This window comes from Nipponia nippon, unplaced genomic scaffold (genome assembly GCF_047370975.1).
Source record: "Nipponia nippon isolate SJK-2023a ecotype South Korea unplaced genomic scaffold, ASM4737097v1 scaffold_10, whole genome shotgun sequence".
Lineage (NCBI taxonomy): Eukaryota > Metazoa > Chordata > Aves > Pelecaniformes > Threskiornithidae > Nipponia > Nipponia nippon.
The window spans coordinates 33,469,125-33,488,555 of record NW_028262291.1 but is presented as its reverse complement, the minus strand read 5'-3'; the positions used below and the strand labels follow the sequence as shown (position 1 = coordinate 33,488,555).

Below are 19,431 nucleotides of genomic sequence, written 5' to 3'. Positions count from 1 at the left end.
TTCTGAGCTGCTATCCAGAAGGAAAAAGGCATGAAACAGAGACAAAAGGAAACTGAAATTAATTGGTCTGCAGTTTACTTCAAGAAGAGGTAAATGCATAAATGGAATTAATGGCTAGTGTTAATCAGATTTCTTAAAACTTTTCACATCATATGATGCTATTAAGAAGTTTTCCCATGGAACTGAGTTATGTCAAACATCCTTTAAGTTAACAGTCTAAGCCTTTAAGTCTCCTAACAGATTTTATGACAATCACTTTGATAGACAGTACTGCTGCATTTTAAGCTTACCCATGCTCCATGAAATTTATTGTGTATTCCTCCTCCTGATTTTGTACTTTACAGAGCAAACAAGTACTACACAATAAAAAGATTTGTGATGCATTTGATAACTACTGGGAATAAGAGTCAAATGTGATGGGTCCAGAAAAACTCACAGTAATTTGTGGTCAACTGAAGTGATGGGAGCTTAGATTCCTTTCTGTCTAGAAATAGGAGAGAAAGTTGTATTTGCACCCTAGTGATTGCAGATGAGCTAGTAATAAGGAGACACAGAAATACATGACTGCTGAAACATATGACCACACTAGTCACGCTAAAATCAAGAAGTGATGGTCACACTTGAAGTGGTTACTTTCCAAAGCTGCCAACAGCCAGGTCTTAATGTTATCACTACCTGGCAAACAATATAAGCAACATTTAAGGCTGGCGAACACCAACATTGCTTCTATCAGGCTACATTTATTGTCTTTCAAGACTTCTGTAAAAGATGTTTCAGGGCAAAACATAATAACATACTGTTGTTAATTGTTACCATAGCAAGCCAATTTGCAAAACCACTGCAGTACGTCTACACATCCTCCTACCTGATAGCACAGCCATCTAGGTGTCTCACTTTAACAGCAAACTCCTATTCATTTCCACTACCCACCTAGTCCAGATACGAACAAAAATAATGAAGATATCCAAAGACAACAAGCATTACTGTGGTTTCCAGCACACATACAGTATGGTAAGGGACAAATTGCAACCTTTGCAGAAAAATCTTTGACAGTGTTAAAAGTTGCCACTACCGTCTTTTTCGTAAGTTCCTAGACCTTAGTGCCTGTTTCCTCTGCCTCCAGCTTAGAAACAACTCTTCCTACTGAATCCAAATGTCTCTCTCTTCCCAGACACCTAGATCTCCATGAGACTTTGGTACAAAGGGCCCCACTTTTGAGTATCCAACACTACAGCGGTCTGAGAACTGCTTGCCTTGGTGGTGGCACATGTTCCACAGTTTAGGAGTTTTTAAATGCTCCCCACACTCATGCAATTCTGTCCTTTCTCCATCTGTGTATTGTCTTGCACATACTTGTCTTTGAGAACTTCTACACCCCTGTTTCATGCCTCAGTTTTATTCCTCTCATACCCAGCTGAGACAGAAAAGTTTAATAAAATGATAATGTTAACTGGGTTGGAAGTGTGTTCCCTTCTAACTCCAATTCAGCTATTCCAGAAATATTTCTGACTTCAGGCCAGTTCCACCAGAAAGAAAAAGCCTTACCAATGTGTCCAGTCACAGATGAGGATTTGTGGCAGTAAGGCATTTTACTAGTCTCCACATCCTCATACAAGAGGACAAGAAGTGTTAAGTCACAGGCAAATATACCCAAGAAAAGGCAAGTCTTCTGTGACTGAAACCAGGAGAGGTGCAAACCAGCAAACGCAATCTCCACTACCAAAACCTGACTCTTAGAATAAGAGGGAAGAAAGGAAGGAGGCACACGTGTAGAGACAGGTATACAGGGAGACAGCAAAGAAAATGTGAATATATAGAGATTTTTATGCTCTGTGAAAAGGAACCATGATTCATCAGACATAAACTGTATGCACATTATGCAACATAAGTTACAAGTCTGAGAACTATAGGAAACTCCAGGCCTACAGCATTTGTTCTGTACAGTTGATCAGTGAATGCAGATTAATTAAGATGCTTTCAATTTACAGTGGATTTATTGTGCACATACACCAATTCTACAACATGTGAAGCAGGAGCCACTCAACACTTTTCTAAAAGCACTGGACCTATTGCACAAACTTGTGATAACTCCGCAATGCTCCCCAAAAGAGAGTAACTGTGCATGGCAAGGGCATGTTCTTGACATGATACAGAGCATAAACCAACAGCAACAGGTTTACTACACACCTGGGAAACCTGGATAATGTGGCCTCATATGAAAATACCTTAGCCACCAGGGCTCCACATGTGGATTTTCTAGGAATTGAAGCCCCACATAAAGTCTTGAATTTGTAATTTTTCAGTTCATAGTGTCAGAAGTAGTAAGTTTGACATCTACAAAGTGGAAATAGCTTCACTTCCATCTTAGTTTGCTGATTCTGTTTAGGACTGCATGACTGACAACTAGAAAAGTAAGGGACCCAGCTAAGAATCATACAATGCCATTCTACAGTTACTTTTCAGAAAGGAACCACATTTTAAAAGATGTAATTAGTCAAGTACTTCAGTGTTCATTATGGGTCAAACCTGCTTCCACATTCAAAACCAAAGTCAGACAGGAAGCAATGTCAGACCAAAGAAGTATTTGTGGTCAGAGAGGCTGGAAATTTTATCACCTTCCCATATTACTCTTGATGTAGAGAAGAACAGTATTCCAATTTCTTTTACAAGCACACATGAATGAAAAATACATAAACACACATGTTTCTTCTCCTGCCCCAAGTCACTGGAACATTTTGTTAATGCTTTGGGCCCTCGGACTAACGTTGATGAGAGACATAGGCAGGATTAAGGAATTCTACCCAGAAGATACGTAACAGAACATACCTAAAAAAAGAAAGCTTGCATTTCAAATCTTGGGATAGTTATTCTGAAATAGATTCTTAAGTAGACAAACACTTTGTGTTCATCCTTGACAATCTTCTAGTTGCTGTTGACCCAAAGTGGACCACCCAGAAGAATTAAAAGTGCCTTCTCTTCTTCACGGTTTGCCTGCTTCAGAATGGTTTGTGCATGCTGCACACCCCAAGATTCATGGGGGAGGGGGGGGAAGGGCTCCCCCCAAAAGTTCTTTCTTTTGTTTTGGCTTTTTTTTTTTTAAAGTAGCACAGACAAATGCTATAGGTAGAATATGCCTATTCTAGATAACTGAACAGGTCCCAAATGACTCAGCATGGCATTATTTCAGCACGAACACTGCTTCCACAGTTCCTAAACCAAAGCATTCTAGTTTTGCCCTGCTTTTGGACTAGTTCTTTCCCAAAAAGTTTCCTGATCTCGTTAGCTTCTAAATAGGTAATCACTAAATTTATAAAGAATTAAATTCGGAAGAGTCTACCTCACAACCTGTAGTCCAGGACTGTTATTAGTCCTAAAATGTTTCGAAGGGGGCCAGAACATACCCTTGCCAAAAGCAAATCTAGTCTAAATCTAAATCAGTTTCTGCATAGCTCATGAAACACACTTGAGCTCTTGTATGCTAACAGAAGCACTTCAAAATCACACCAGTCAGGACTTAAAAACTGCAGTTTTAAAGTGCATTAACCTTGCTGATTGTGGACAAAGCTTAAGACCACTACTCCTCTGTCTCCCATATACCAGGTCCAGTCACTGAAGAAGCTACATGGCAAGTGGGCAACACTTCTAAATCATAGCATAAAAGATTACTCTTATTGCTTGTATCTTACTCAAGAAGTTGCACGAATCACAGAAAGTGGGATTGGACAGTATTTCAAGAAGTTGATCACTTAGTTGACTCCGGCCATGGGCAAAAGGCCAGACTGTGTCAGAATTATTCCCAATAGATGTGTGTCTAGTTTGTTCTTAAAAAACCACCACTGAGGCAGATTTCACACCCTCCTTAGGCAGCCTATTTGAGTGCTTCATTATGCTTGCCATTAGGCAGATTATCCCAATATCTAGCCTGCAGGTGCAGTCTGACGTTACATATAATCCCAGTCCCCCTTGCCATGTGCTCTTGCTATTTTCCCTCCCATTGAATTCAGTGGTGATGCAGCCAGAGGGTGAGTAGGTTAAAGAAGTTGACCTGACAGTAAAATCAACTGTCAGACAAACAACCTCTCCCTCCCTAGTCCTTCCCCCGTTCAGATGTTTCCATCATACCATCTTATGACTTTAAGCTATAAAAGTGCCATATTACAAACAATGGAGAGAAAAAAAATAAGTGAACGAACTACAGGATGAAGGGGAAGTGTAAGATCAAACAGAATCCTAAAATCTTTCTTCCTATAATTTAAGGCCATTTCTTTGTCCTATTGCCAGTGGACAAAGAAGAGTTTACAACTTTAAGTAATAATAATTAAAAACACTTTTATGCAGCTTAAGACTTGCATCTCTACTCAGCTTTTCTTTCTGTAGACTAAATGGACCTCTTCCTTTCAGGCTTTCATTTTTCTAGACCTTTGATCATTCTTCATACCCTCTTCTGAACTTTCTCTAGTTTGGCCACATCTTTCTCAAAGTACAGTGCCCAAAACTGAGCACGGCGCTCCATCTGAGGCCCCAACAGCACCAAATAAAGCAGGATTACTTCACATGCTTTACCATGTCTGACGATATTTATGTTGTGATCTACTGTCACATTTGGATCCTCTTCTACATGACTATGGTCTAGTCTCCGTAGTGTATTTGTAGAGCTGATCATTTTTAGTCACGTTCTGTAGCTTGCAGTTATCCCTATCAAACCACATGCCTTTTTTTTTTTTTCTAAGTAATGTCTCTTAATTAAACTTTGAATTCAACTCCTAGCCTCTGAAATTATTGCTGCCTTTCCCAGTATCACCTTTAAATTTTATAATTTCTCAGACCTAAGATCCCTCCTCCCACAGAATTCTGCTCGATACAAAGAGACTAAGATCAAGACTGTCCCTCTTTAAAACATACTTGATACACAATCCCCTTAATTCAGAAATAATATTCTATTACTTTTGCTAAAGCCACCTCATTCATAGAATCATAGAATGTCCTGAAGGGACCCACAAGGATCATCGAGTCCAACTCCTGTCCCTGCATAGGACAACCCCAAAATTCACACCATGTCTGAGGGCGTTGTCCAAATGCTTCTTATATGTTGTCAGGCTTGGCGCTGTGACTGCCTCCCGGGGGAGCCTGTTCCAGTGCTCCACCACCCTCTAGGTGAAGAACCTTTTCCTAATGTCCAACCTAAACCTCCCTTGGCATATCTTCCTGCCGTTCCCTTGGGTTCTATCGTTGGTCGCCAGGGAGAAGAGATCAGCGCCTGCCCCTCCTCCTTCTCTTGTGAGGAAGCTGTAGACCTCAATGAGGTCTCCCCTCAGTCTCCTCTTCTCCAGGCTGAACAGACCAAGTGACTTCAGCTGCTCCTCATACAGCCTCCCCTCTAAACCCTTCACCATCTTCATGGCTCCCCTCTGAGCACTCTCTAGTAGCTTCGTATCCTTTTTGTACTGTGGGGCCCAGAACTGCACACAGCACTCAAGACGAGGCCTCACCAGTGCAGAGCAGAGCGGGACAATCCCCTCCCTCGACCGGCTACCCGTGCAGTGCTTGATGCACCCCAGGGCACGGTTGGCCCTCCTGGCTGCCAGGGCACGCTGTTGGCTTGTGTTCAACTTGCTGTCGACCAGAACCCCAGATCCCTCTCCACAGGGCTGCTCTCCAGCCTCTTGTTCCCCAGTCTGTACGTACATCCAGGGTTGCCCTGTCCTAGGTGCAAAATCCGGCAAATTCCCCTGTTCCAGGCTCCTGTTCCTTTAGATTTAGATGGCAACCAAATGACACATGAATTTCCAGTACTTTCTCGCACCCCTACAAATTTACAACCATAGAAGAGCTATTATTTTTTGCATTATCTGGTGCAGGGAAGGAGAAGCCGAGAGAAAAAGAACATATGCATGGATTAAGTAAGCCCCAGATTACAGTACTTCCCAGAACTTATCTTGAAAGTGCAGTCTGAAGTAGGGAAAAAAAAGTGGGAGGTTCTGAAAAAGATACTCATGCTTGTAAGAGATAGCAGGCATGAAAAATGACAGTCAGATAAACAAATAGGAAAACACATTCACCAAACTTGAGGATGGGAGAAAGAAAGCCTATTACACAGATTAAGTAAAGATGATTTTTAAGAAGTTAAATTGCAGAAGGAGATGCTTGGCATATGTGAGGGAAGAAGTCAGCTGCGTATCACTGCATGGTGAATTTAATTTCCGTGCACGGACAGTCATGTGTTTCTCAAACTGTTAACAGAAAAATACCACCACCTAGTATAGAAAGTGTTGTAAAGACACATTTGGTCCAATGAAATCTTTCAACTCCATCCAGCAGCTAGTTTCAACCAATTTCAGCCCACTTGCACATTTCTTACATGTTAAGCTTTCCTCTTCCCTTGTGTCATTCTACAGATAGGTCTTTTCTACTTGTCACACTGCATCTTCTCCTGAGTATCCACCTCCTCCTTTCATTCCTCTCAATTTTCTTTAATTCTTGTCCTTATGCCTGTCCCTTCTTCTAGCACTCCTGCCCCAAAACATTAGATAAGGCATGAAAGAGAGAGAGAGACACTAAAGCGACATTGTTGAGTTCCACACAGGCATAGCAAAAACTTACAGACTGACCCCTAACCCAACTTTTTTACTTGAAAATACGGTTAGGAACAAAATTAGTTAGTATTAAATGTGTAATCTCCAATACAAGATTTAAAGAAGTTACGATATCAAAAAGTTTCAAACATGCTTTCAAAAGGCCTGCTGAGGCTTGCCTACACTGAAGTTCTCTCCAAAATCCTAACAGGAAAACTATCTGGAACTGTAATGTAAACCCTGTTTAAGCAGTTTGAAATGTTTACTGAAACAGTAATCATTAGCCTTACAGAGTTGCTTCTGGGAGATACATCCAAAAAAAAAAAAAAAAGTGGGACAACATACCCAAAAAAAGCTTTCCAGCAATACTGATGAGAACAGCACTAATTTGGATGCAGGCTAGCATTTAAATGGCATCAGTGTAGCCATCACGAATGCACTGTATCAGCTGTACTTAAAACAGCTCTAACAAGGTCTAAGTTGTTAACAAGTCAATTAGCTGAAGCAGACTTCTCTAGGTTAAGAATATACATATTACTTAAAACTGAACGACTGAAAAGACTGCTTGTACTCTCCCTTTCACACACTCCAATATCCCCGTTAACTCTCTTAGCTGCTATAAGCGCAGATGGAAGCATCTAACATCTCATCCTTACCTCAGCACACTGACTATTTTGAGGGAGGAGAGACCCACATGCCATCTATTCTAAGGCTTTATCTGCATTTGGGAGTCTTCTGAAGCAACTCTTCTAGAAAACTTCAGATTAGAGGCAGCTTATATCCTTCCTTTATCTTTCATCTGAGCTCTCCTTCTTACTGTTTTTTCCTGCTTTTGCTGTTTCTCAGAGTTTCAAGATTAAGTATGACCTTAAAAAAGGAGTGTTTTGAGTGTAATTTTAATGAAGCCTGGGCTTACAATGGCAAGAAATTTAACAGAGCATCCATAAATGTTTTGCCTTTTAGCTTCTTATTCTTGAAGAAAGAACAAAGCACCTGCCAGCTGTTGCTACGTCACATAAAGCATTCTAGATCTTGTGGTCACAGAGAACGTAAAACTTTGTTAAAAACAGTTACTGTAATTAGAGCTCTTGGTTTTCTCAGGGCATCAATACAAGGTCAGACTTAAGGTAGTCTGTTCTTAATTATCCCAAATTTGTGCACTGCTAACACATGCAACTTAAGTATCCTCTTCCCAACCCTGCCTTTTTTTTTTTTTTTAAAAACTTTCTTCCTAGTCATTTTGTGAAATTTAGGATGGTAGAACTCTAGTACCATTTATCTCTTACATACTGAGGAAAAGCTTAACCCCTGTAATCATTCTGTAGCTTTAAGAGAAGTTAGGGAATTGAAAACGGGACATAGTTTGAAAGCCTTTCTTTTACCTACACTTCTTTAGACATCCACATGATGGGAAATCTGCCTCCATTCTCTCACAGCACCTACCTTGACTCAGGCAGTTTGGACAAAATTAATTCTTAAAGTCTCTTCCAGCTCTCAACTTTTTATGCTTCTGCATAAAGAATGGATGCCAACATAGGAAAGTGCATCAATGATGTGACAAGACCTCAAGTGCCTCCTGAGGCTTTCTTGAGCAAGAAGAACAGAAAATACTGATGGTGCTTCCATCACTTAGTATGGAAAATAAAAAAGCAACAACAGATGCACTTGAGCTCTCTGTAGCATTTTATAAGTAGAAATACATAGCTCTACTTACTACTGGAGAAGGACCAGTACAAACCAGCATGCCAACTCTAGCACATCTAGGAACTTTGGATGAATCAGCATTCCCTTCCAAGACACACACGTGTACATACATATACGTGCGTGTATAAATACATATGTGTATATTCACAAGACAAGTGGATGCATATCTCAAAAGTTGCATGTGCATATAGATAGAAGAATCCCCGACAGTAACACCAAAATCCTTCATGGACGCTTATTCCAGAAATCACTGGACTTGTAAGTTTCCTCAGGTAAGAAAGTGAAACTTAGGAAGGTCTCAGTGTATGTTTAGAAGATGTTTTTATTCTACCCTTGCTCAAAGGTAACCAAACAGCCATAACAACTTTTTATTGAATCCCCATGTTATTTCTGGAGTTATTACTGCCACCTTTGTGTGATAGAGCCTGCCTCTGCCCAGACACCACTGCAAGGCAATCAGCAGCCCGCTCAGCCATGCCCCCATCACCTTCCTCAGTAGCCCCTGTCCCTACTTACAGCCCACCAGAGGGTGGCCAGGCCGGACCGAGACCCTCTCGCCCCGCCTCCACCCCCTGGCTGCTAACCAGGCCGTTACCCTCTTCCAAGCGGAGAGACCACTCTCCACAAAGCTGCTACGGCCTTATGCCAAGGAGCCCCGCAATTCCCCCGAGGCCGTTGCAGCCGGCAAGCCCCAGCCCGCGGGAGGGCAGGGGAAGGGGGGCCGCTCCCTGCAGCCCGCTTCCCCCGCGGGCCTGGGGCGGCCGGGACACGACGCCCCCCGCCTGCGGCCTGCGATGGACACGGCGCTCAGCGGCCAGGCCGTCCCCGGGGCGGCGGCAGGGGCAGCCCCCTCCCCGCCGCCCCGAAGGGCTCTGCCCCCTCGCAGCGGGGCGCAGGGTCCCCCGGCTCGGCGGGAGAGGAGCGCCGCGGCCCCTCAAGGCCCGAGCTCTCGGGGCGCCGCGCCGTGCCCCGCCGCGGGCGGGATAGGCCCTCGATTCCCCGGCCTGTCGCTAAGAGCCGCCCGAGGAGAGCGCGGCCTGCAGCGCCCGGCCAGGCCCCGGCCTGAAGTTGCCTCCTTCCCCCGCCGCCCCTCCGAGCCCGGAGGCGGGGAAGGAGGAAGAAGCACCTGCGCCAAGCGCTGCCGGGGTGGGGGCAGGCGGGCAGCCGGCCGCCGAGCCCCGCAGCCCCTCCCCGGCGGGGGGAAGGGGGTGCAGAGCCTTTCCCCGTCCTCGGTGTCGCAGCTGATGTCAAGCCCTCGCCTCCCTCCTACCTGACAGCATCCCCTCACCCCCACGGCTCCCTCAGCCCCGGGCAGGCAACGGGGGGGACCTGAACCCAAAAAACATCACCACGAAAATCATCCCCCCCTCCCCGAAGGCGCCCTGCAAGGGGAGGAAGGAGGCACAAAACAAAACCCTTCTCCCCTCCCCCAGAAGACGATGGGGGAGGGGGGGGTGGTCCCAAAGTCACCAGTCCCTAAATTAAACCGATCCGGTTCCCCGCCCGACGCCGAGCTGGACCGCAGCCCCCCCCGCCCCCGGCCAAACTCCGGCCCGCGGCCGGCAGCGACCGCCGACCCCCGCCCGCCCCTGGCGAGGCGAGGCGAGGCGGCCCGGGGCACGGCGCTGACAAATGTCACCCGGCGCCCACAATGCACGCCGCCGGCTCGCCTCCCCTCCCCTCCCTCGTCGTTCCCCCCAAAATAATGAAACCCCCTTTTAAGGGGCGAAACACGCGAGCCAGCAGAGAAAGGGGCACCCCCGGCTCCCACCCCCCGCGCCCTGGAAACACTCTCGTAAAAACTTTGTCCAGGGCTCCCCCCCCCCCCCCAATAATAGTAGAATTTAAAACCTGTCAACCATTTTAGATCTCTACTTGGGAAACATTATTCCCGGGCACCGGTGGGCTTGAGAAATGACTCTGAGCGCCGCCGCGGCTCCCCTCCCCCCGGGCCGCGGGGGAGGCGGCCGAGGAGGAGGAGGAGGAGGAAGATGCTTTCTGGGGAGGGGGTGGCGGGAGGGGGCGAGGGACGGGGAGCGTTCGCTTTACCTGAGACCAGCCACTGGCCTCCATTGTTGGAGAATTCAATGGCATTGACACAGCCGAAGTGGCCCAGGAGGTCCTTCTTGTAGAGGTTCCTGCAGCCCCGCAGGCGTCTCCGCTGGAAGTCCTGGGTGAGCAGGGGGTCCCCCTCCAAGCCCCGCTGGGACAGGAACCCCACCACCGACCGCATGCTGCCCCCCCGGCCGCCTCTCCTCTTCATGCTGCCGCCTGCGCCGCTCCCCGCCGCTCCTTCCCCCGCCGCCCCTTCCCCCGCCGCCGCCTCCCCTCCCCCGCTTCCCCCCTTGTTATGGTTATGATGATTTTTCTTTAGCCAGCCATGGCAGAGAGGTGTTAGACACTCCGCCGCTTCCTGATCCCGCTGGCTCCTCCCCGCTCCCCTCAGCAGCTGATCCTCAGCTGCAGCCCGCGCCTCCCCGCCGCTGCCGGCCCGGCTCTAACGTCGCGCCGCCGCCGCCGCTTTTTAACTCGCTCCTGTAACGGCGCGGGGGGGGACGGAGAAATTCGCAACTCCGGGGACCCGCGGCAGGACGCTTCCCGCCGCCGCTGCTGCCCGCGGCCGCCGTGCGCTGCCTGAGGGGCGGCCCGGCCCGGCCCGGCCCGCCGGAGGGGCGCGCCGCCGCCAACGGCCCCGCGGCCGGCGGGCAGGTGCTGCCGCGAGCGGGCGTCGCCCCCGGCGGGGGCGAAGGGAAGGGACCCGCTCGGAGCCGCGGCCGGCCCGCCGCGGGGTGCCCGCCGGAGGGAGGATGAGGGGGAAAACCGCCCCAGGGGCGCACTGTTTGCAGTGGGCTTTGCCCGCTGTATGGGGTGAGCGATTTCGGTGGGATTTCCAAATACCGTGTCCTTAGAATTTTGTTCTTTTTTTTTTCTTTAAGACGTTTTTATGGGGCTCTCTGAAGTTTTATTGCTTGCTCTTTCTTGCTCCTACCCGAGCAACACTGAAAATGGGAGGGTTGCCCCTCCTGAAGTGAGTAAGTAGACCTCTCTGCAGCCCCAGAAGACTGTCGGAAGCACAGATCCATTTTCTTCTCTTACCCTTCACTATCGGCAAAACCCCAAAGGCAGCCAGCTACACAGGTGGAACTGATCTGCCTTGTTCTTCACCGTTTTATGACACCCTAACCTGTGTGTTGGTGGCAAAAAGTATTTTTTGTCTTTCACAGGACCCTGCCCCTCACGCGTACCGCCTGCTGCTGTGTAAGACACAGGGGTGTCATCTGAAGAGTAGTGGCCGAGAGGCGCAGCGTGGAGCCCCCAGTCCCACCTCGCAGGGCCTGACCACGTGCTCCCTGCGCACAAGGTGAGTGGTACCGGACCTGTGGCTTGAAACTTTCAGGTCTGTCTTTCCCCACAGGTGCAGGTGAACTCGTACCTAGGGAAGATACAGTTTTCAGGAGGCGAGGAATTAGCCTGACAGCCCTGGCCTTCTCTGTGTGGAATTGCATCTGCTGGGAATTAGGAGTCTCCAAACTTCAAAACAAGCAAACAAAAAAAAAAATCCTTCCTGACATAAACTGTGGCATGGTAACATTACTGCGTACCGTTAGACTGCTGCCATGTTCCAGTGACAGCTTCTCAGTAGAAATTGAAATTATTTCATTACAGAAAGTCAGTTAAGTGCTTTTGGGATTCTTCTTGGCTAGGATTATAGAAAGAACATGAAATTCTATAAACCGTGTTTTTTACTTGGCAACACTATAGCCTTACTTTTAACATATAACAAAATAACAAACTTTTCACTTCTAATCAGAATAAAAAGAATGTAAGAAAATGTAAAAAAAAATGTAAGAACAGTTCTTACATTTCAGCTTTGTACAGAACTTTTTTCCATTTGTGTTATCAATAGGTATAAATATCAGAACTTAATTAAAGGTATAATAATAACTTGAGAGGAATATCCAGACACAATCTGTTAACTGTTTTCTGTTAGAATGATAATTAACAATGTTAATATTGAAGTGAAAGCCAAGAACACTTAATCTCTTCTGCATCTGAGCTATATGAAGATTTTTTTCTAGTTACAGTTGTTGATGGCCAACTATTGCTATGTAACATGTCTAGCAAGCCTCAGTATAGAGAGGCAAAGACCCTGTCCATCATGATTTGTGTTTATTACCTTAGCTTCAGACACAGATAAACTGCACTGGCATAAATCACATTTTATAGCTCTTTTGCTTGCATGCCATGAAATTCTGTGCCATTATCATTATATCAGAAACTGTTGCTCACTTCTGAATTCCCAGTATAGGTAAGTGGCATTACACTTTTCTATCTATAAACTCTAAACTGACTCCATTGGTTTGTATTCTGTTCTCTCCTCTATAATTTTCGTACAGCTTGCATCACATCACCATATGATCTGAGAGCCTTCCAGAAATACATTACGGAATCATAGAATCACAGAATCGTAGAATGGTTTGGGTTGGAAGGGACCTTAAAGATCATCTAGTTTCAACCGCCCTGCCATGGGCAGGGACACCTCAGGTTGCTCAAAGCCTCATCCAACCTGGCCTTGAACACTGCAGCTGTCACTTTTGTCACATGTGGTTCATTTTCTCCTCTTTCCTAAAGTATTGTTCAGGTTGGATATCTTTGGTTTCTGTATTGAAATAAATAGGTGTAGGAGCCATTTGAAATGCAACACAATAAAATCTTCGGTGCTTTTTCTCCATGTTCTGGATCCAGTCTTTAGGAAACCCGTGTACTTACATGGACAAATAGAAATAAAATTATTTACTAAACCCCCAGTGCCAGGATTTTCAGGGAAGATTTAACGGGGGGGGTTTTTTAATCTCATTTGTAAGCAGTCAGAAAGAAGATACCATGTAGTCAGAATTTGAAAGAAAAATAGTAGAAGACTGCCAACCTTTTCTGCTAAATGCAATATTCTCTCGTGTGACCATATAGGTTAAAAGAAAAAGTGTTGGTAAGCATTCTTTTCACTCTCTGATTCCTTTGTTTGAATTAATTTTGAAAATATATAACACCTAAGGAAATTATCATGACCTATACTGGTAACATTTTCCTTTGAAAATAATGTGTTGCTGCGTTAATAATGCCAGCGTGCTGTAATCTTTTCAAAACACATACACTATTAGCCTGAGTTGTGCTGAAGTAGCGTCGATGAAGCATCTTTTTCTACTTTAATAGGAACCTTCTGCAGCTTGGTATGGAATTGAGGTATGGACAGTACTTAGTCAAACAGATTGAACTTCATCAAGTTACTGTCCTTTTGGCCATGTTAGCGTAGCATGCAGGGTGCTGTACTGAGACCGAATGTCACAGACCGAAGCGGATTGAGCCTGGCCAGACTCAGTGGGCAGAGTAAGTCGGGGTCTGCTTGTATGCACTGCTTGAGCAGCTTAATTCTGTAGGATGTTTGTAGTCTCCTCCATGCCTCAAAAGCAGCATGAAATAAAGCACAAAAAAATTTTTGATTGGAATTTCAACAAGTGGGCAATAGAGAGGAGGAGTCAACTGGAAAGGAAATGGGAGATATTGAACAGGGTGGTGACTTTCTGTAGATGCTCTTGGAAATGAAGATGAGTAAATAACGTTTGATGCAATACAGAAGAGGGAACTAGCGGAATGCTTCAAACAGAGAAGCGATGTGGTCAGAGTAATGATCTATGCAAACAATCTTGGGCTGTGTTTTCAGAGTTGCTAATTCCAGGACTGTGTACAGCCCAGTCTCCCAGCAGTACTAAATTGATCGGGATCAGGTATGGCCACGGTGTCACATTGCTCTTGCATTAGCTTCTGCCCATGCTACAGAGTTTTTGTTAAGCCTCTGGAAGGACTGACAATACCTGATCTGGTTTTAATGTCTGCTGGTACAAAATTATCCCTTCAGCATTTTTTCTGAACAAATTTGAATTGGCAGAATGAGTTAAACTGCATTAGTGGTTTCCATTTGATAGCTGTGGCGTATTTGATCATTAATAGGAGGCTTACAGCCAGCTTTACTGTATTGTCAGATCATGGCATTTATAGCAGTTAATGGCTGTTGTGTTACAAGCTGCGTTGGTTAATGCTGGAGGGAGAGGGTATTGGGGAAGTCTAGGTATGGAAGCAAGAGACCTAAACAAGGGTCTTATTTGCATGGATGGATCAAAAGACTTTGTCTTAGCTGCTGTATAGAAGAAGTCTAAAATTTAGATGTACACTGGGTGCTAGGATCTACAAAGATGTTTCAGTGAGAGCTGAAAGTTGACATACAAGCTTGAGTCGCGGATGGACTAGTGATGTTATCCACAGATATGCACAAAGAAGATAATAAGAGGCCTTTCAGGGAAGAGAAAGAACCATGTTCTAGCTCTGCTGAGCTTTAACTTCCTGCTAGTCATCCATAGATGAGAGAAAAAAGGCTATGATTTGAGTTTGGATAGAGGGAGATAGCTCTGGAGAAAGGAGTCGATCTGTAAATCATCTGCAGAGAGATGTTAGTTGTATTTGTATTTCAGACGAGATAACTCGGCGATAACGTGGGAGAATAAAAGGAGAAGACCAAGGATACAGCTCCATGGGAGTCTGTCAAAGAACACTTAGAAGGAAGGCTTAAATAGGTAAAAGGAAAAGATTTGAAGTGAAGCATGGTTGATTGTGTCAGGTCAGAGAGGATGAGGTTTAAATACTTTTTTTTGAGCTCTGTTGAATCTTTGAATGGCTTTGGTTAATCCAGAGAGGAAGCGGCGAAGTTTGGACACTGATAGTTAGATGTCTATGGAGTGAGTCTAGAAGTGAAATAGAGAGAGTGAGCGCAGTTATTAGAGGGGAAAGTGGGGCTGAGTCAAGGCTTTTATTCATTTGTTTATTTATACTTATTTATTTATTTATTTTTGAGGGGAAATGGAAACAAAAGGTGGGTAAACCAAGAAGACTATGTCATATTTTAGCCATATCATTTTTTAAAAATAATTTTGCTTGTGGAATTTATTCCCTCTAGTGGAAAGTAGATGGCTTCTGGGCTTTTCTCTTTTTGCGTACTAATTTCACAGACCAGAAAGGTGGGAAGAAGACGCATTGTTCTCTGAAACGTCTCCCACTGGGGCTGTTCAGCTAAAGATGTAGCTTTAACATGCCGCTGAGCTGATCTAATGACTTGTGGCCACTGAAAGGTGGCTTGCTTTCTTGTGGCTATGTGTTCTGTCCCTTTCTTTGTGCTGATGCTGCTACTCATTGGGCCTGCTTGTCTGCAGTTTTACTGAGTTCATTTGGCTCGCGGAAGCATCCCAATGAGTGCCAAAATCAGCACAGGCTCGTCAGGAGTGCCCAGCTGAGAGTGGAGTTTTGGGAGATGGGGGATGTCACCTTCTCAGCAGCCACGAGCTGTGAGGCCAACTTAGTGTGCCTTCTGGAACTGAACCACTGGGGCAAGTTAAGCAGCTCTTCGAGGAACGGAATTGTGAAATTCCTCTCTATACCTGCATAAGCAATGAAAGAGTTGGCAATTAATGAAGAAATATGTTGATGATGATGCACATTAATACAACTCATCCTCATGGGATCAATCTGGCAGCTCACACCTCTGAGAGCAGTTTTTTTCAGATTCTTTGCAAAACCTGCAAACTCTGGCAGATCCCTGCAGTGAGCTACCGCTGATTCATCTGTTGGCTTAGGATGCAGTTTCACTGAGATCTGGCTCTATGGTGAGCTAGTTCAAGGAGTTAAACCAGAAGAAAACTCTTATTTTTCGCTGTGCTAGCTTTCTGCTCGCTTAATTCCTTGAATCAAACTGGCACCAGTGTTCGCAGAAGTGAGGCAGTAGAATCAGGGTAATTCTGGGCAGTCTACCTAGACTTTAGTAAAGCCTTTGACACCGTTTCCCACAGCATTCTCCTGGAGAAGCTGGCTGCTCATGGCTTGGATGGGCGTACTCTTCGCTGGGTAACAAACTGGCTGGATGGCTGGGCCCAAAGAGTTGTGGTAAATGGAGTTAAATCCAGTTGGGGGCCAGTCACAACTGGTGTTTTCCAGGGCTCAGTACTGGGGCCAGTTCTGTTCAGTATCTTTATCCCTGATCTGGACGAGGGGATTGAGTGCACCCTCAGTAAGTTTGCAGATGACACCAAGTTGGGTGGAGTGTTGATCTGCTGGAGGGTAGGAAGGCTTCACAGAGGGATCTGGAAGGGCTGGATCAATGGGCTGAGGCCAACTGTGTGAGGTTCAACAAGGCCAAGTGCCCGGTCCTGCCCTTGGGTCACAACAACCCCATGCAACGCTACAGGCTTGGGGAGGAGTGGCTGGAGAGCTGCCCAGCGGAAAAAGACCTGGGGGTGTCGGTCGACAGACAGCTGAACATGAGCCAGCAGTGTGCTCAGGTGGCCAAGAAGGCCAACAGCATCCTGGCTTGTATCAGGAATAGTGTGGCCAGCAGGACTAGGGAAGTGATCGTCCCCCTGTACTTGGCACTGGTGAGGCCACACCTTGAATGCTGTGTTCAGTGTTGGGCCCCTCACTACAAGAAGGACATCGAGGTGCTGGAGCGTGTCCAGAGAAGAGCAACAAAGCTAGTGAAGGGTCTAGAGCACAAGTCTTATGAGGAGCGGCTGAGGGAGCTGGGGTTGTTCAGTCTGGAGAAGAGGAGGCTGAGGGGAGACCTTATCACTCTCTACAACTCCCTGAAAGGAGGCTGTAGCGAGGTGGGGGTCAGTCTCTTCTCCCTAGTAACAAGTGATAGGATGAGAGGAAATGGCCTCAAGCTGCGCCAGGGGAGGTTTAGGTTGGCTGTTAGGAAAAAGTTCTTCACTGAAAGGTTTATCAAGCACTGGAACAGGCTGCCCCGGGCAGTGTTTGAGTCCCCATCCCTGGAGGTATTGAAAAGATGGGTAGATGTGGTGGTTAGGGACATGGTTTAGTGGTGGACTTGGCAGTGCTAGGTTTATGGTTGGACTTGATGATTAGGTCTTTTCCAACCTAAATGATTCTAAGAATGCCTACAGGTAGAAGGGGGAAGCGGAATTGCCTTTTCAACAGGAGCTGAACCTTCTATTCACCTTTAGGATGTGGCTTCACAGTTGAGTGATCTCATTCTGACTTTTTGATGAAAGAAGCGGTCCTACTGCCTCCCTGGTATCAGCCCTGTTTAAACAAACCTTGCTCAAAATTACTTGTTCGAATATGTAGTCATGGGGTTACTAGCATCGACACGAGGAAGATAAATCACATTAGGAGTTGAAATGTGAGTTTGGCTTTCTTCTGTAGCTTACGATGGGGCCCCAGATAGAGTGTTGTTAATGAGCTAGTGGGGACTACATGCAGCTCTCTGCTCATTGTCTGCTAACAGCAATTTAAGTCTTGACTGGAGCCTCTTTCCTTTGATATTCCATGATCATTGATTTTCCTTTGAACACTGAGTCATTTACCCTAGTCTTCTCCCTGTTAAAGGATGAGCTAATGTGATTATAAAAATAATTTTTTTTTCTGTGATCAGCAAAACAAGTGAAGCCTGGTTTCCTGTGGACTTGTCCTGATGTGGCACTGCTGTGTGGATTCTCTTATGTATATTAAGCAGTGTGTGCACACGCTTGCCATTTTATCAGTGCCGGCTTTATTAGGGTCCGTTTCATCGATTTGGCTTTGCATTTGACAGAAGTTACCTCTGTACAAATTTAGATGGAATTGGGCAATGGCTTAAACATGTTTTTTTGGCAAGGAGAGGGGGGAAGAGAGAGGACCCACAGGCAGAAACACCAACAGACAGTGTAATTGCATAAGCCTTCTTTCCTTAGGAAATCAGGCTAAAAATGAGTCTTCTGACAGAGACCTCTGCAGAGATCTCTGATCAGGCTACAGAGGCAGAAGGAAAAAATAAGTCTTGCTGTTTACCATGTAAAGGCTTCCAGGTACCTGCTGCAACAGATTTCTCCTAAGTAAGGCTATGCCAGCAGTTGGTGTTTATTCACTCGGTTACCTTCTCATCTTCAGCAATGTCCCCATCAGGCTTTGGGAACTTGTTTTTTTGCCAGAGTGCACTCATGCATCAGTTGCTTTCATTTATTTTTAATTTAACCTTTATACTTGAATAAATGGCTATGTAGGTAGTAAGACAAGCTGTTAAAAGAGACTAGTGGTTTACAGGACTCTGTTTATATCAGTGATGCCATGAAAAATAAAGGCTTTAAATGCAGCCAAGGATACAATCCTGCTATTGTAGAAAAGCTAAACTTGGGGGTTCCATTATATAGCATCTTCTCTGTAAGACTTTCACTGTGTGAAAAATGCTGAGGTATTTTATTGGTTTTTTCTCTCTTTTGTAACTTTACACTAAACTCCTATTACCTTAGAAACTAAAATAAACAATTGGTAAAAGGAAAAACTGGCCTATTTCAGATTTCTGGGCAGATGCCAGTTTATTACAGATGAGTCCAGCTACGAACAAACTTTGCAGATTTGTTCAGATTTGGTGGTTATTCTGAGCTCATCTTGAGCTCTGATAGAGTTCTCTTACAAATGCCTTGCCTACCCCGTAACAGGGTGGCTGGAGCCCAGCCACATCGGCTTCTTGGGTCTCCTTCCAGTCACCTGGGCCTTGGAATAAGTCTGTTGTGTCCCCAGATGTTAACTTTTTTCCTTGAACTAGTTTACAGCTGGATCAGTTCCCTGATTCTCTGACCCTGTCATTACAGAAATGCTGGTGCTGGAGCAAGGGAGCAGGGAGCGAGCAGTCCATCAGGTTGAACGGGAAATGCGGGACTCCCCTTCCAAGTGGCCATCCAGGTTTATGCTAGATTACAATGACCAGGTAAACCAAAGCGTTAGACGTTGGGGGTGTGAAGGGAGGAGGGAGGGAGAGAAGGAGGGAGAACATGTCCATCTGACTGTGGGAACTCAGTTATAGCCAGACCCCTCCAGCTTTTTCTCCTGAGTATACATCTGATTCACTTTTCTCCTGAGCACGAGTTGTGTGACAAGCTTCAGAGTAGGGTTGGCTCCTGCTTGGTGACCTCCATTTCAGCTGGTCAGCTGTGTCTGCTGCATCGGATCCTAGGGGATGGACGGAGAGGCTGTCGCCGGGTTGTGACTGTAAGGGAGATGCAGACCTTCCCTGCGGAGGAGAATGAACCAGAGCAAGACGTGTGAGTTACTGTGGTGT

The 19,431-nt window shown here is 45.8% G+C and overlaps 2 protein-coding genes across 13 annotated transcripts in view; one reads left to right on the top strand and one right to left on the bottom strand.

Annotated features, from left to right (window-relative positions):
* Window positions 1-10,591, bottom strand: part of DCAF5 (DDB1 and CUL4 associated factor 5) — a 76,727-nt gene extending 66,136 nt beyond the window's left edge. The window contains exon 1 of one of the 3 annotated variants that reach the window (XM_087746479.1): window positions 10,326-10,591. In XM_087746479.1, coding sequence (XP_087602605.1) covers window positions 10,326-10,539 — 214 coding nt within the window. In that variant the 5' untranslated portion in view covers window positions 10,540-10,591. Of the gene's footprint in view, window positions 1-7,228; window positions 7,253-10,135; window positions 10,232-10,325 lie in introns of those variants that run through there. The other 2 variants (XM_087746481.1, XM_087746480.1) reach the window with 2 other exon arrangements.
* The window catches only part of EXD2 (exonuclease 3'-5' domain containing 2), a 29,997-nt gene continuing 20,880 nt past the window's right edge, over window positions 10,315-19,431 (top strand). For 4 of the 10 annotated variants that reach the window (XR_015702000.1, XR_015701992.1, XR_015701996.1 and 1 more), the window contains exons 1-4: window positions 11,161-11,414; window positions 11,501-11,637; window positions 18,965-19,080; window positions 19,233-19,414. Coding sequence is in view for 1 of the 10 variants with exons in the window: in XM_087746482.1 (XP_087602608.1) it covers window positions 18,967-19,080; window positions 19,233-19,414 (296 nt within the window). In the remaining 9 variants the exon portion in view is untranslated. The other 6 variants (XR_015701993.1, XR_015701994.1, XR_015702002.1 and 3 more) reach the window with 6 other exon arrangements.